A 14,207-nucleotide genomic window follows, 5' to 3' on the forward strand; every position below is an offset into this window, starting at 1 on the left:
TGGCTTTTGCTTTCTTCTCTGTTTTGATTCCCCTATTAAGTCACTTCACCGTCCAACACTTTCACGCGTAATGAATCGATTTTGGTTGCCATTGCAGGTTTATATATCGTACGAGCAGCTCCCGCCCCGCTCCCGATATGTGTACCATCGATGATAAACCACGATCCGAGCTGCGTCGAGCTTACATTATGCTGATGTGGAGCAAGAAGAGTCCGGCGGAAAGTAAAAACTCCATTAAGGGATCTGCTCACGACGTGCAATCGACAAAAGCGACAAGCGAATCGTGCGGCAAATGCACATCGCAGTGCCAGTACAAAGTAGTTTGCCAATAATCCCCCAAACCAACCAACCGAAGACCAAGAGCAAGACCCAGACCGAGACCCAGACATTGCTGGATATGACACAAGTGAGTAATACTTTTATTTACCATATGTTGCAGTCATTGTAACATATGTGGGTGGGCCACCTGCAAGGAGATCAATCGAACTGAATGCCAGAAACCAGAGTACTTCCTTTTAATCTTTTAAATTTCCATCTCACATTGGATAAATCTAATCTGCAAATCATTTGCAATCCATGCATCAAATCTATGCGCACAAGCCACTGCAACTCTGACTTGTCTCCCCGGAGTAACTTTTACTGCTGCCACCAGCTGCATGCACAACAACCACAGCCCAAGAGAGGCAGGCAATGGCTTGGCGATCACGTTCCGGGCACCTTTTTATGCCTTATGACTCTGATTGATGGCCGTTGCCAAAATATAAATGCCAAAATATCACACGGACAGTTAGGAGTCGATTTATGGCCACCGCCAGCAGAGCCAGAGCTCAGAGCCCACAGACCGAACCCAAGACGGGGTCTCAATTAGCCCGCCCAGCCGCCAAGCAGGCAACAGAGTCTGGGGGCTGGGGACTGGGGCCAGTGCCGAAAAGTATGCTCCCAGCCCGCACTCCGACTGGGGCCATATAACAGAAATCTTGTGTCGTAAACAGGGGATTTCCCTTTCGCGTGGCCAATTAAATGGCTGCCAAATGCGCGACACGCGCCCGTCGAGAAGAATGTCAACACAGGAAAGGGAGGTACGGGGAGGGAGCACCCTGGAGAAGCTCCATCCAGGCAAAGCAGATGAAATTACCATAGCGAAGTGGCTAAATCAGAAATCGATATGCAACTTCGCTGAGCCGAGAGAGCACAGCCTGCCTGCACCCCGTGTTAGTCCTTGAGGCTGCCGCTGGCAACAGGTGACTCTCCAGGTGACTCTCCAGGTGCCTCCCTTCCCGCGTGTTCCCGGGCAATGGAGGGGATAAATCGTCGCACGTGGTGCGCTAACAAATTCGGTGGAGACATGCCCCCAATCGGGAACGAGGGACTCGACACCCTACTCTTGATCCTTACTAAATGCTCTTTTTCCCCTTGGATTGCAGTTTGCAGTTTTTAATCTCGTTTTCTTATTTATAGAACCTTCAACACACAACTGTCAATGAACTGTGCTCTCTCCCAAGGTCATCCAGCTCCTGCTCCTGCTGCTGCATTAGATTATCGAGTGCAAATCCCTTGGTGCACACAATAACAGAATAATCAGGAACCGAGTGGCAGCAGAAGTGACAGGAGCAGGGTGTCCGCATGGCCTTCAGAGAACGTGTCATTGCTCCACGGCAAGGTCAGTCCTTGGCCAGGGTCCTGGTCCTGGTCCTGCCTCCTAAGTCCTGTTGCGTGTGCATTTCCCCCCCCCAGTGGCTGTACGTGTCTTCCTGGCAGTTGCTTGACCCTTGCTCCGTCATTTTGCTTCGCAATTAATTTTCCTCACTTCAGTTCTGTCGAGCTCTGATTTGATGCTCCTCTGACTAATCGGATTGTGGCCTCACTGCAGCTTCTAATTGCAACAGATGCTGCCTGCTGCCTGGAGTTGTTTTGTGTTATGTTCTTGTGGCGAGGTCCTTGCTCCCTGTGGTCGATGGCTCGTTCATAATGCAAAGCAGGGCCACATTTTCCGCATGGACAATCTCATTTTCCTTTGCATACTCTACGGATGGGAAGCACTCAAGAGTGTGTTCACACTCTGCTCAGTTTTTCCACTCAAAGAGAGACTCAAGAGACTGTAGACAGAGCCAGAGGGGGAGTTGGACTCACGAACAGGTGTGTTTCCGTTACGAGGTTGTGGGAATCGGCCGCGTTGCAAGTGTGCCAAGCGGGAGAGAGAGATAGAGAGCTGCTGCCCCCAAAGCGATGCATATGCATCCACTTAGTGTCATTTGCCGAGCTTCAATGCATATTCAGATGTGGAGATGTAGGAAGCAGAATCTCCGCCTCTCTGGGGCATGTTGTAGGCATTGTCTGGCTGTCGTCTGCTTGGATCTGCGGAGGCTGATTCTGCAGTTGCCAAATTATCGCTTGACTGGCTAATGGTAACGCCGCCGCTGGCTTAATAAACTCGTAATTATGACATGGTTTATGATCATGGATGGACTCGTAACAAACTCCTCAAGGTCGTGGAGACAAGCCCAACAATGGCTTATTGTTGTTTATTTATTTTATAAATAAATTATCGAACGACTCCTCCCTCTGTTACGAGCAGAACTCTGTGCCGCGGATAGGCATTTCCCATGGACAGTTTCCCAGTTTTCCAGGCCAGATTCTCTTGCCAGCAGTCCAGCAAGTCTCTTAGTTGGCCAGCAATAAAAGGTAATTAAGTGGCTTATTTCACTCCTGCCTGACAAACACTCGAGAGTTTGAGGTGCTCCAATTTTTCACTTACGAAACGAGGCAGAAATCATTTAGCAGACCAATGGAATGGAGCATTCCATTAATAAAACATATTTCAACGCACTTTCCTCTTTTTACCAATCCCCATCCCAGTGCCAGTCCCAGCTCCCCCCTCTTCCGCTCTGTTCAACCTGTTGGCAGGCGCACGCGCTGGTCGCTGGAGTCTTTCGTCTGTCCGTTCGTCTGTCCGTTCCATCTATCTCCAATGATAATTGCCTGGCAGTGGACGAGAGGGAAGGCTGAAGTGCTGCCAAGGCGTTGCAATGCTGCGAAATATTTGTTTTTCCCCCTGTGAAATTTCAAAACATTTGTCGGGAGTCGTGGCGAAATGCATTTGAAGTGCAATTGAATGTGTGATGGAAGAGGGAATGGGGGGAAAGGGATGGGGTGCCATCATATTAGATAACGAATTCCCACTCGAAGCAAAGCTCAACAAACTATAACCCATGGTTAAGCTAGCTGTAAGACTTTGTTCTTTCTGGATTCCAGATTAATCTAGAATCTACTCAGATGCATTCAGATAGTTAAATCGTTTACCTAAATGTGAATTCACTTCGTTCTTGTTGACTAATCCCTTGTGGGATTATTTATTGTGATATTTTGTAATATTGTTTCCCAATTCCCAAGCAAAGAACTTTCGCTGTTTTAAGTGTTTCTTGTTCATCGTTTATTTACAAAAAGGAAGTGTCGAAGCCTTGAGTGCAGTGGAATTTGCACCGAAAATGGTAAAACTTCTCGTTCTTGCTCTCTCTCTCTCTTGGTCGCTCGATCTCTTGGTGCCTCTCCTTCCTCCCTTAGGTCTCTAGATGTCTCTGTCTCTGTCTCTGGGGTGCGGAGTTATGTGCTTGGGGCTGTCGAAGGGCTAAGAAATTTGTACACAATTCGGACGCGGAGTTTGCTAGCTTTCCTCCGATTCCACACTTTGACGGCAGCAAAATGCGAATGTCCTGCCGGGAATCTCACTTTAGAATCTCTCGAGGGATGGATGGATGGATGATGAGGGTCGTCAACGCAGAGTCGTGGATGTCAGTGGAACTTCACACTCCTTAGTGCAGGTATCCGTGTCCGTAGCCGTGGCCGAGGCCGGCATAGCCCAGGCTGCCGTAGCTGGGGTAGCCTCCGTAGCTGCCGTAGCCGCCGTGGTAGGTGGAGGTGGTGTGCAGGGCCGGGGAGGCGTGCACCAGGGGAGCCGAGTGGATGAGGGGAGCGGCGTGCACCAGGGGGGCGGCGTGCACCACGGGGTAGGCCTTGGTGGCCACCTTGTAGGTGTTGGCGTACGAAGTGGCCACCGGGTGGTGGGCCACAATGGGTGTGGCGTAGCTCTTGATGATCGGGGCGTGGGAGATCACGGCCGGGGCGTAGGCGGGAGCCAGGGCGGCCCCGTAGCCCAGTCCATAGCCATGGCTATAGGGCGAGATGACTCCGGCGCTGGCCACGGCGCACAGGGCGGACACGAGAGCGATCTATTGGACAATGGAGAATGCTCTTTAATATATGATGTACTCCTTTGGTCCTTTGGTCCTTTGGCTGTGTGTATCCTTACCAGTTTGAACATTTTGCTGGATGGTTTTGTTGTTTCTTCGACTTCTTGACTGAAGTGTTGGCTGTGTTATGCTTAGACGTCTCGAGTTGTCGTGTTATTTATACCCGAAACATGAGAAATATTCTGACAAATCATGGCCAGCAGAGCAACAGAGAGGGCGCCAGCCAAACCCACAACCCAACCCGCAAGAGAGACAGAGACAGAGACAGAGGCAGCGGCAGCGGCAGATCGCAGGCACAGATCGGGCGAGCGTAAACGCCCCTGTCAGCAGCAGCCGAACGAGCCGAACGAAGCTTTGTGCATTCGCCGACACAGCCACAGCCGAGAGATCGCGAAAGAGATCATTCGAGACTCGCCCGAGTCCAAGTCCAAGCACAGTGCAAGATTTTCATGGAAAAACCTCTTTGGATTTGCCATTTAATTGAATTTGTACTTTTTCGGCTTCCATTGTTGGCTTCCACGTTCCACCTTCCGTTTGGAGGGGTATTTAAATATTCCCATCGAGATTCGTGTGTGCAAACTGGCAATTGTCTTGCAGCGGTTTAGTTCTAAGGGAATTTGCCTCTTGCATTTGGTGGGTTTGTGTTTGAAATAAGTTAATTAAAAGCATCAAAGGAGAACCTTTTCTGTACACACTCCATCCTCCATCCTCCATCCTCCACCCTCAATGCAATGACATTTGTGATTAGCTGATCTCTAAATCCTTTCTAAAACGCCTTTGATTATCAATCAGCGTGGCCAGCTGACCAACTGACAGCTCATTACAGATACAGATACAGATACACAAAGGTGTGCAAAATGTGGTTGCTCCAATCGGAGGCAGGCAGGCAGGCAGGCAGGCAGTCGCCTCTCCACGCACCGCCAAACGCTTCGTGAAAAATTGGCCACTTTAATAACTGACAACAATTTGTGGAGCGAATTGGAGTGGAGTTCAGTTGGTCAGTGGTTCGGTGGTTCGGCGGACAGACAGCTGGCTTGCATGCATTAATTTTTAAACAGATTTCTTATCGCTCTCGGCTGGGAGCAGACATGGCGTATGCGTAACTTGGTTGTAGAGAAAATCAATTGCCAACGCAGGTAAATCATATTCTGCCGGATTTCTGTTATTTGTTTATTTTGGGGGACCTGGAATGGCCGCCAGATTTCCCAATAGCCACTCTTAATTTCCTCACAGCGGTCCGTTCCATTCGTATCGCATCCCAGAGATCTTCCGTCCGAGAAGTGTAAAGAGAATTGCGAAGTATTTGTCACCTGAGCTCGAACCTTGAGCTGGAAGTGTTTGAATTGAAGTTTCGAATCAAAGTCACAGTTAGATTCAGTTGCAGAGTTCTCAGCGGCAAACAAAGCCCGGCTTAAAGTTTATGACTCTTAAATCAATAAATGTTCGGCTTTGACTTGCTGCTTGCTTTGGGCACAATTCATTCTTTGGCTTTGACCCTGGACATCGCTGCTTGATTGGCCACCGTAATGGCAAATCTGCATATCAACGAGGCCTAAACTAAAGCCAAAGCAAAACCCTTCACAAAGCCCCAACACCTAGAGTAGCTCCGTGGGGCGTTATGCAAATCGCTGCCAAATTGTCGCATAAATCTAAATCGGACGAGGCTTGATTGACACGAAACAGGATGCCAGATTGCGTGGCTATCGGTTGATCCATTGAACCACGGGCCAGCCACCCACTCTGGGGATAGAGCGGGTCGTGGATTTGTGGATTCGTGGATTTGGATTCGGATTGCAGCCGGTGGTCAGAGCGTGGAGCTCTCTTGTGGCATGTAATTGCATTTTAATGGCCTCCCAATTGCATTCTGTGTGTGTGCATTGGGCAATGCCCAACAACCACTGTCCCCCCCCCAGTCCCGATGGCAACGCCGATTCCGATTTCCCAAGCACAACGCCCAAAAATCGTTGATTGCCAACAAATCATTCAAAAAGTTGAAATTAAAAGCCGTCAATTTGCCGACTCGAGAGTGAGTTTCGGGTCTACTTTTTTCCACATTCGTGATTTATGCGATTTTTCTGTGGAAATCGTCATTTTTCGGGAAAAGGAAAAGGAAAAGGAAAAGGAAAATCATTTCACAAGTGCAAAATGATGCCGGACGCCAGAGCTTAGATTCCATTCCATTCCATGGAGACTCGGTTTAGTTTGCATTTCATTAACACGCTGACCGCAGAGAGTTTTTGTTATTATTTGACTTAATGTTTGATTTTTGCATAATTGTGGGGTTCGCTGGTTGGTCAGCTCCGTGTGCTCTGGTGACTCTCCGCTGGGATTGTGTGACTCAAGTGTGTCCAATTAAGTGGTAAGTACCCCAGCAAGTCCACGCTACGCGGTCAAGGCCATGCTTACCCCGGCATTGTCGCAATGTCGTGCACGTTACAATGTACACACCACAGCGACAACAACACTTTCAATTGCATGTCTTGTAATGATTAATAATCAGAGCAACAACCACAGCTGCCAACTGCAAAGTGTAACAATGGCCAAGGGATCGTCCGAGTATTTGCTGGGCGATGGCTGGATACTCTCCACCGACTTATGCCACCAACTGTGCATCATAGTAATGGGAATCTTCTCTTCTTTCAGGGCATGTGAATTGGATTCAGCGACTGTTGGGCCAAACACACACACTGGAAGACAGCCAGACGGCGGGACTACCAGGCTTTCATTAATGGAATTCAAGTGAGTTACTTTTGCTTGTGTACCCTACCCACCCTACTCCACTGTTAGTGTCGGAGATCTTTCACCTTCAGAGTCAGATTGGAGGTTGGGCCAACAATTATCATTTGCCAAATTGGTTTCGCTTTGTAGTTCTTTTTCTTGGGCTTTTGTGTGTGTTTTTGGGGACATGGCGCAATGTGGAGCTTGGAACACGTACAGCTGTAGTTTCAGTGCCTGTTGCATGCTTAAACACAGAAGCTCCGCCATGTGACAGTTTCCCCCCTGATTTTCAATGCCAATTCACCGAATTTTGCATCATAATTAAGTGGTTCGCGGCAGCCACAATGCCACATATGGGGAATGCCTCGGGTGGCATATCGAGAACGCCCCTTTCTGTGGCTCGTAAATTATAGTGGCAAACGCCTTGCAGCGTTCTGTTCTTGTTTTTGTCACCAAATTGTATGCAAATTGTTCGACTCTCTGACGGATGGCCAGAGATTTATGTGAGCCAAATATGTTCATGTTTGGGTGCCAGTCAGGCACTTCTGTCTGTCTGTACTTCAATGCCCCCCCCTGGATCGATGTCTAATGCATCTAATTAGACTTTCACTTTTTTGCTGCTACTCGAGCTCGGAACTCGCACTCGGATTGTTCTAGATGGCAGGCAATTCGTTGACTTTTGTGGTTACTCACCCTGAACTTGGGCTGCCCAGATACAGATTCAGCTGCAGCTTAAGCCTCGATTGAATGAACACCTGTAGAGGGAGCACCTCCCAAGAGCAGTTTCCTACTTAAATGTGGTTCTGGTCCAACACTCCCATCGAACATCGATCCCCCTCCACTCGCGCTACGGTTAGAGTTCTATGCTCCGAACAATTCTCACACAAAGATCGCGAAAACAAAAGCAGAAACCAGAACACAAATTCGAGCCGAGCGTTGCTGCTTTGCTTTGGGAACTCGGATAACTATAAAAAGTCAATTAGACTTAATGATAGCCCCAGCTAAACATTAAATTTATGTACGTAAATTGCACACAACGATGAAAAAACAAACCAAAACGGATTCGATTTCAGGGCAACAGCCAGTAGCCCCAGCACCCAGCAAAGTCAAAAGAAAAATGTCGATTGTCCAATTTGGAATCTGCGGATTCTGTCTGTGTGTAATCGAGGAAGTTGCTTGGGGTCTCTGGCTGCAGCCGACAAAAAGCTGTTTGCAGCAGTGCGTCTGGTTTTGTATAATTCAGTCATTAAAATTAACAAGACAATGCAGATCACACGCCCCAAAAAAAAACAAACACAGAGAGTATGACAGAGAGAGGGAGACCCACTGGTAGACGCCGCAAGAACTGGCCAAACGAGGCATTTGCCAAACGTTTAGGCCTGGAGGCGGATGTGGATGTGCCGACAGTTAGAGGTCTAATTACATGGCGTATGAGTGATTTTCCATGGTGTCTTGGCCAGTCACACCGATAAGGCCGCAAGGCTGTGGATAAGAGCCCAGTCCGCACACCTCCATCTCCCGCCTCCTCCATTCGCCGCTAATTAAGTTGCATGTTGCCGCTGACGGGCATTCAGACACAGATACTCGGACTGGTACTCGTTCGCATGCAGACAGACCGACAGACAGACAAGCCCCGAAACGGAGTCAATCCCAGTGGACAGTGTCAGATTCTATTGGGCCAAGCTATTTGTCCATATTTCGTTAGAGTTCTCAGTGAATTGGGAATTGTTTTAGACATTTGAAATATGTGTGATGCATTTCGCCATAGAACTGCTTTGCTTGCACATTCCATCCGCCTCTTTCCTCCTCTCTGTGGCTAAAAGCAAACCTCACACCCGTGGGCCAGCATGGGTTAAGTTTGCACGCCAAAGCTTGGCTCTGCCAACAAAAGCTTCACCGACAGACAGCAGCCCAAAAGTAGGCCACGTTTTTTCGGTCGTTCGCCTGCTGCTTGTGGGATTTCTTGCTTGGGTGTAGTTCCTCTCCTTCTGGTTAACAAGTAGAATGGTTGGAGCCCGTGTTAAGTGCAATTCAAAGATTTATGCCGACTGCTTAGCCGTCTGGTGATTTACACCTTTGCAGCTGTAAGAATCCGTCTTGGACATGGTTTCGCTTGGCTTGCAGCCAAAGTGGAGCACAGCCAACACAATGGTAACCGGCGGCAGCTACAACAACAACAATGGGAGCTACTCGGCTCAGCGACTAAATCGCTTTGGGGCCCCTCGTATGTCTGCCTGTCAGCGGTTGTAGCTTCTGTTGGGTATTTTCGTTATGTTTTTCTTTTTCTTCTTAATTAAATTAGGCCCAAGGTCGCCCCCAAATGGGCTGGGAATCTTGTGGCAGGCAGAGTTGGTATTTGGTTAATTAACATCAAAATTGAGGGCATAATCGTGTATGGCACTCGATGTCTGATTTGCGTTGGCGGCGCCCAGAAATAGCCAAAATAAAACTGCGAGCCAGGAAAAGTCAGTCAGGCGAGGAGGCACTACTGGAGTGGAGTGGAGTGGAGTGGAGTCTCAGGCTGGTTATGCTAATGGTTTCGCTGTGGAGTGTATGTGTGGGGGTGGTGGACCAGTTAACCAAGAGGCTGGCCACCATCTGTGCGGCAGTCTGGTAGAAGAAATGAACAGGAACACCTCAGCGAGGAGGGGGAGTGGCTTGTGGGTGGCTTTGTTAGGCGCAAGTCGAGACAGCTTTGCCTTGGTCCAAACTGCTCGCTCAGTTCCGCCCAAATGGGTCACTAATGAGGCATCTAGCCATCTGCGCCTGGGAAGCAGATACAGAGCCACAGACAGAGACAGAGACAGAGACTTGGGTACAACTGTGGCACAACTCTCGCTGATGGCTCGATTGTTTGTGCCAATTCTAACGTAAAGAAGATAATTCCCTCGTCTCTGTTGCTTGGGCTATAAAACCAGAGCGTCTTCTTCGTAGTCAAATCAAAGTAGTCGCGAAGTTCACCCGAAGAAGATGTTCAAAATTGTGAGTTCCCCCTCGAGCCAAAGTTATCTTTTGGGAGTCAAGCTCTAATCCTCCTTTGCTGTCTAGCTATTTGTTTTGTGTGCTGTTTATGCCGCCTTGAGCCAGGCTCGACCCAGCTATCTGCATGGATACGACGCCCTGGAGTACGCCCCCAGTGTGGTGGGCTATGAGAGCGTGGCCCTGCCCGCGGCTGTCTCCCACCAGAGCTCGACGGTGGTGCACGAGAAGCGTCCCTACTGGCGGCCCATTGTCGATCATCACTCGCCGCTGCTGAGGGCCTCCTATGTCCCAGTGTCCTCCATCTCGTATGCTCCGCTCGGATATGCCGGAAGCAGTGCCGGGTGGTACGAGCCGGGAGCGGGAGCGGGAGCGGGAGCCTGGAGCGGATCCCTCGCTGGCGGCTACGAGAGCATCTACCTGAAGTAGAGCCTCAAGGACAATAAATCCCAGCATCTCTCACAGATTGGAATTGATTTGTTTATTTCTTTCGAGGGAGACACAAGTCAGCAACAAGGAACTGTTCAAAATCTTTCGTTCTTTCGTTCTTTCGTTCTTTCGCACCTTTTACCAGGCGTGGGCGGCGTAGGTGAGGGGAGCGTGGTACTGGACGGGCGCAGCGGCATAGGCCAGGGGGGAGGAGTAGGCCACGGGATGGGCGTAGGCCAGAGGAGAGGAGTAGGCCACAGGTGCGGAGTATGTCAGCGGTGCGGAGTAGGCGACGGGAGCAGCCACAGTCTTGACGATGGGCGCGGCAGCCACAAGGGGAGCGGAGTGGACGGCGGTGGTCCGCACGACTGGGGCCACCACATCCTCCACCACCGGGGTGCTGTGCACCTGGGTGAGGCTCTGGTGGGAGACGGCGGTGGGCACGCTCTTCACCACGGCTCCGACCTTGGCCAGCGACGACTCCTGGACGATGGTCGTGGCTGGGGCGCTGTAGACGAGGGGAGCGGCAGCCAGATTGCCCGGCTTGGCGGCGGCAACGGCCAGCAGAGCAGCGAGAACGAACTGTGGGAGTGGAGAGAGGAGATTGTCGTAATCCTTTAGTGCCCCAACGCTATCCTCCTGCCGCGATCCTTACCAATTTGAACATTTTGGAGTGGCTTCTTTGGGGACTTGTGTCTGTGGTGCAGAAGAGATGGACTTGGAGTGTGATTCGCTGAGGGACTGTCAACCTCTTTTATACTCGCACTTGAACTTCACTTTGGTGTGGCTCGGCTTGCTGTCTCCCACACAGTTACCAATACCCATACACTCATACGCACTGCCATTGCCATTGGCATTGTCCATTGAGGCGGATACAATCGAACGTGCCTGAACGGATTCTTGTCTCTTTTATTGTGCGTCTGGGCTGCCTGCCGCTGGCCCCAAACCAGATTATTATTCGGAGCTGATCTCCAATCTTCGGTCTCTGCTCGCTTTTCTTCCCCCTTCCAGTGCTCTCGGTAATTGCTTCACTTATTTTCGGCCTCGCACTTGTTTCTGTTTCTGTTTCTGTTTCTGTTTCGGTCCAGAGCCAAAGCCGAACCCACTCTTGTTTTCGTTTCAATTCTGGCTGAGGCTGCCTGCCTCATTAGTGCCCGTTCTGGATTACATTCTGAGAGGAGAGAAAGGAGAGAGCGAATCAATCAAGGCCAAGGCAACATCTGCAAGAAACTGTTGCCATTAGCTAGGTTTTCTTTCCTCTAAGGAACGGGTGTAAAACTAAGGCAGTAAATTATCTTTCACAGTTCTACTGCATGTGGGACCGCTTTACTGTGTTGGTTTGTGTCCACTGCACACTGGGGAAAACAGCCAAAGCAGCAGAGTTGAAGTCAAATAAAGTCAAAAGTCAAGTAGTTTATTTCTGCTTTATTGGCTGCTTTGCCCACTGTGCACTGTGGCAACTGCTGATGTAATCCATTAGGAAATTAAATTTTAACCATTTCCATTACTCCTTCTTATAGTTGTTGCTGATGGAAAGAGTTCGTTGAGCAGCCGGGCCTGTTGTCCTTCAAGCAGCCAGCTGGATGCCAATTGGTCGAAGAAGAGGTGGAAGCCGCCCCAAAAACTATTTTCGCCCTGGAGGCGTGTGTGCTGTCCACATGTCCAATGTTTACCCAAGCGGCAGGTGCAGGAAGCACGTGCCAGGGAGCAATGAACCAGGACATGCCCTCTTCTCAGTCCTTTGGCAGTGTTTAGAATGCACATCAGAGGTGCAAAGTGGAACCTGTGCTGCATAGATCAAGACTGATGAATGGCCCCAGCACAGAGCATGAGAGTAAGAGAGAGAGAGCGAGGCAGACAATTTCGAAAGCAAAAACATTTATTTATTTAAAATTCGTATCACAAAACCGTCCAACAGTCCAACATGAATCCTGGTCACCTGGCTGAGAATGGGCGGCGCTCTACCACACACCAGTGGCGGTGTAGGTCAGCGGCGAGGAGGCGGCCACTGCAGAGTAGTGGCTGGCCACAACGGGAGCAGCAGCCGCGTAGCTGGTGTGCACCACAGGGGCGGCAGCGGCGTAGGTCGTCTGGTAGACAACGGGAGCGGCATAGGTCTTGACCACGGGAGCGACAACATCCTGGACGACGTGGGCAGAGCTGTGCACCACCGACTGGCTCTGGTGGGAGACGGAGGTGGGAATGCTCTTTACCACGGCACCAACCTTGGCCAGGTAGGGCTCCTGCACGATGGTTGTGGTGGCCGGGGCGGCGTACACCACGGGGGAGGACTCCAGCAGGTGACCGGGACGGGCAGCAGCTACGGCGAGGAGAGCAGACAATACCACCAACTTGAACATTTTGAAAGAGTTTGGTCTGTATTGACTGATGGGGGGAACTACTGGAGTGATCGGATTGAGCTTCTTGCGAGAACTGTGTGTGGTTGTGGAGTTGCTGCAGTGGTTTTATATAGCTACCGTTTTGGGCAGAGACTTGGCGTTGACCTTCAAAGGCACACACATGGAGTATCGATGTGCGCGTCACAATTCGAGCCGAAATCAAACCCATATCAGATTCTGGGCAGCGATCAATAAGCAATTAGCGTCGGTGGACGGCTCAGCCGAGAGCCCCAACAAGTACGCAGAGTGTGTCCGCAGACCATTAGAGACCCTCGAGGGGCTCTGGGGAGGAGTCATTCCACTCCGCGGCTGCATTACTTGCACTTTGAATGCGCGAGTCAGGGTCAACGTGCAGTGCGTGAGCTCTTGGTTTCGGCTCTTGGGTATTGGGTTCATTTTCAGCTGGAGTTGGAGTTGGAGTTGAAGTTTCAGTTTTTCTTTCTTTCAATTGCAAGTCTCATGTTTTATTGTCCGAGCGAGGGCAGACCTATTTCGCTTTTAAGTCACCTCAACGCAAATCGTACTCGTAAATGTTTTAATTAAATTTACTTTTGTATCTCTTGCAGCTGCGTCGGCAACTGCCCCGAAAATAGCGACGTTGGACAATGCTCGGACTCGTGTTCGTACTATATAAGACTGGTCTTGCGCTTGCTCCATTATCAGTCAGCTTCATTCGCTTCCACAGCAGCACAACACAGACCAAAAACACAAAATCTCCTCAACATGTTCAAATTGGTAAGTCAGCCATCCGATTGGGATTGTCCCGCTGCAAGCTAACCTCCTGCATTATCTCTTCTAGGTGGTGTTGTCTGCTCTCCTCGCCGTAGCTGTCGCTCGTCCCGGACATCTGTACGAATCTCCGCTGGTGTATGCAGCCCCTGCGACCACGACAATCGTCCAGGAGCCGTACCTGGCAAATGTGGGCTCCGTGGTAAAGAGCATTCCCACCTCTGTCTCCCACCAGAGCCAGTCGGTGGTGCACAGCTCTGCCCACGTCGTCCAGGATGTTGTCGCCCCCGTCATCAAGTCGTACGCTGCTCCCGTCGTCCACACCAGCTACGCAGCCTCTCCTCTGGTCCACACCTCATACGCCGCTCCCGTCGTTCACACGTCCTATGCGGCCAGTCCCGTCATCTACAACGCTGGCTGGTAAGGAAGCAGAGGCAGCAGGATGCTCGGACGAGCGATCTGGATGGCTAACGAAAATAATATTCCTGTTGTACATAAAAGAATAAAATGTGATTTCCGAATGTTAATTATACAACTACATGACAATATCCTTATTGTCCTTGACGACGCCAAACGATCGGGGACATTCTCGCCATTAAAAGGAGGCGTGGCACGCCCAGATCGGACAGGAAATAGCCGAGTTATAGGCATTTTAGTAAAAACAGGCGTTAGTTTTACAGGCGTATCCTTGCGTCCTTGAGGTCCT

The 14,207-nt window shown here is 50.2% G+C and overlaps 4 protein-coding genes across 4 annotated transcripts in view; 2 read left to right on the forward strand and 2 right to left on the reverse strand.

Annotated features, from left to right (window-relative positions):
- LOC117588941 (retinin-like) overlaps positions 1-14,033 on the forward strand; it is a 39,815-nt gene extending 25,782 nt beyond the window's left edge. The window contains exons 2-5 of the mRNA XM_034280519.1: positions 98-406; positions 6,891-6,986; positions 13,339-13,507; positions 13,572-14,033. Coding sequence (XP_034136410.1) covers positions 6,976-6,986; positions 13,339-13,507; positions 13,572-13,925 — 534 coding nt within the window. The 5' untranslated portion in view covers positions 98-406; positions 6,891-6,975 and the 3' untranslated portion in view covers positions 13,926-14,033. The remainder of the gene's footprint in view (positions 1-97; positions 407-6,890; positions 6,987-13,338; positions 13,508-13,571) is intronic.
- On the reverse strand, positions 3,405-4,380 carry LOC117588944 (cuticle protein 10.6). Its single transcript, XM_034280523.1, has 2 exons — positions 4,307-4,380; positions 3,405-4,226 (listed from the first exon to the last, which is right to left on the reverse strand). Exons 1-2 carry the CDS (start codon positions 4,316-4,318, stop codon positions 3,810-3,812), a joined length of 429 nt encoding a protein of 142 aa, XP_034136414.1. The 5' UTR covers positions 4,319-4,380; the 3' UTR covers positions 3,405-3,809.
- LOC117588953 lies at positions 9,845-10,479 on the forward strand. Its single transcript, XM_034280539.1, has 2 exons — positions 9,845-9,947; positions 10,014-10,479. Exons 1-2 carry the CDS (start codon positions 9,936-9,938, stop codon positions 10,371-10,373), a joined length of 372 nt encoding a protein of 123 aa, XP_034136430.1. The 5' UTR covers positions 9,845-9,935; the 3' UTR covers positions 10,374-10,479.
- On the reverse strand, positions 10,411-12,821 carry LOC117589276 (cuticle protein 38). Its single transcript, XM_034281066.1, has 3 exons — positions 12,338-12,821; positions 11,029-11,106; positions 10,411-10,955 (listed from the first exon to the last, which is right to left on the reverse strand). Exons 1-3 carry the CDS (start codon positions 12,731-12,733, stop codon positions 10,512-10,514), a joined length of 918 nt encoding a protein of 305 aa, XP_034136957.1. The 5' UTR covers positions 12,734-12,821; the 3' UTR covers positions 10,411-10,511.
- Positions 14,034-14,207: the final 174 nt, after the last annotated feature.

Source organism: Drosophila guanche, unplaced genomic scaffold (genome assembly GCF_900245975.1).
Source record: "Drosophila guanche unplaced genomic scaffold, DGUA_6, whole genome shotgun sequence".
Classification (NCBI taxonomy): domain Eukaryota; kingdom Metazoa; phylum Arthropoda; class Insecta; order Diptera; family Drosophilidae; genus Drosophila; species Drosophila guanche.

Bases quoted from the DNA above. Each gene is read 5' to 3' on its own strand.
- LOC117589276 (XM_034281066.1), bottom strand. From the start codon at position 12,733: ATGTTCAAGTTGGTGGTATTGTCTGCTCTCCTCGCCGTAGCTGCTGCC. The intron at 11,107-12,337 runs TAGAGCGCCGCC...ACAGTCCCTCAG, and splicing joins ACACCGCCACTGGTGTGTGG to CGAATCACACTCCAAGTCCA. The intron at 10,956-11,028 runs GTAAGGATCGCG...CCACTCCCACAG, and splicing joins ACTCCAAAATGTTCAAATTG to TTCGTTCTCGCTGCTCTGCT.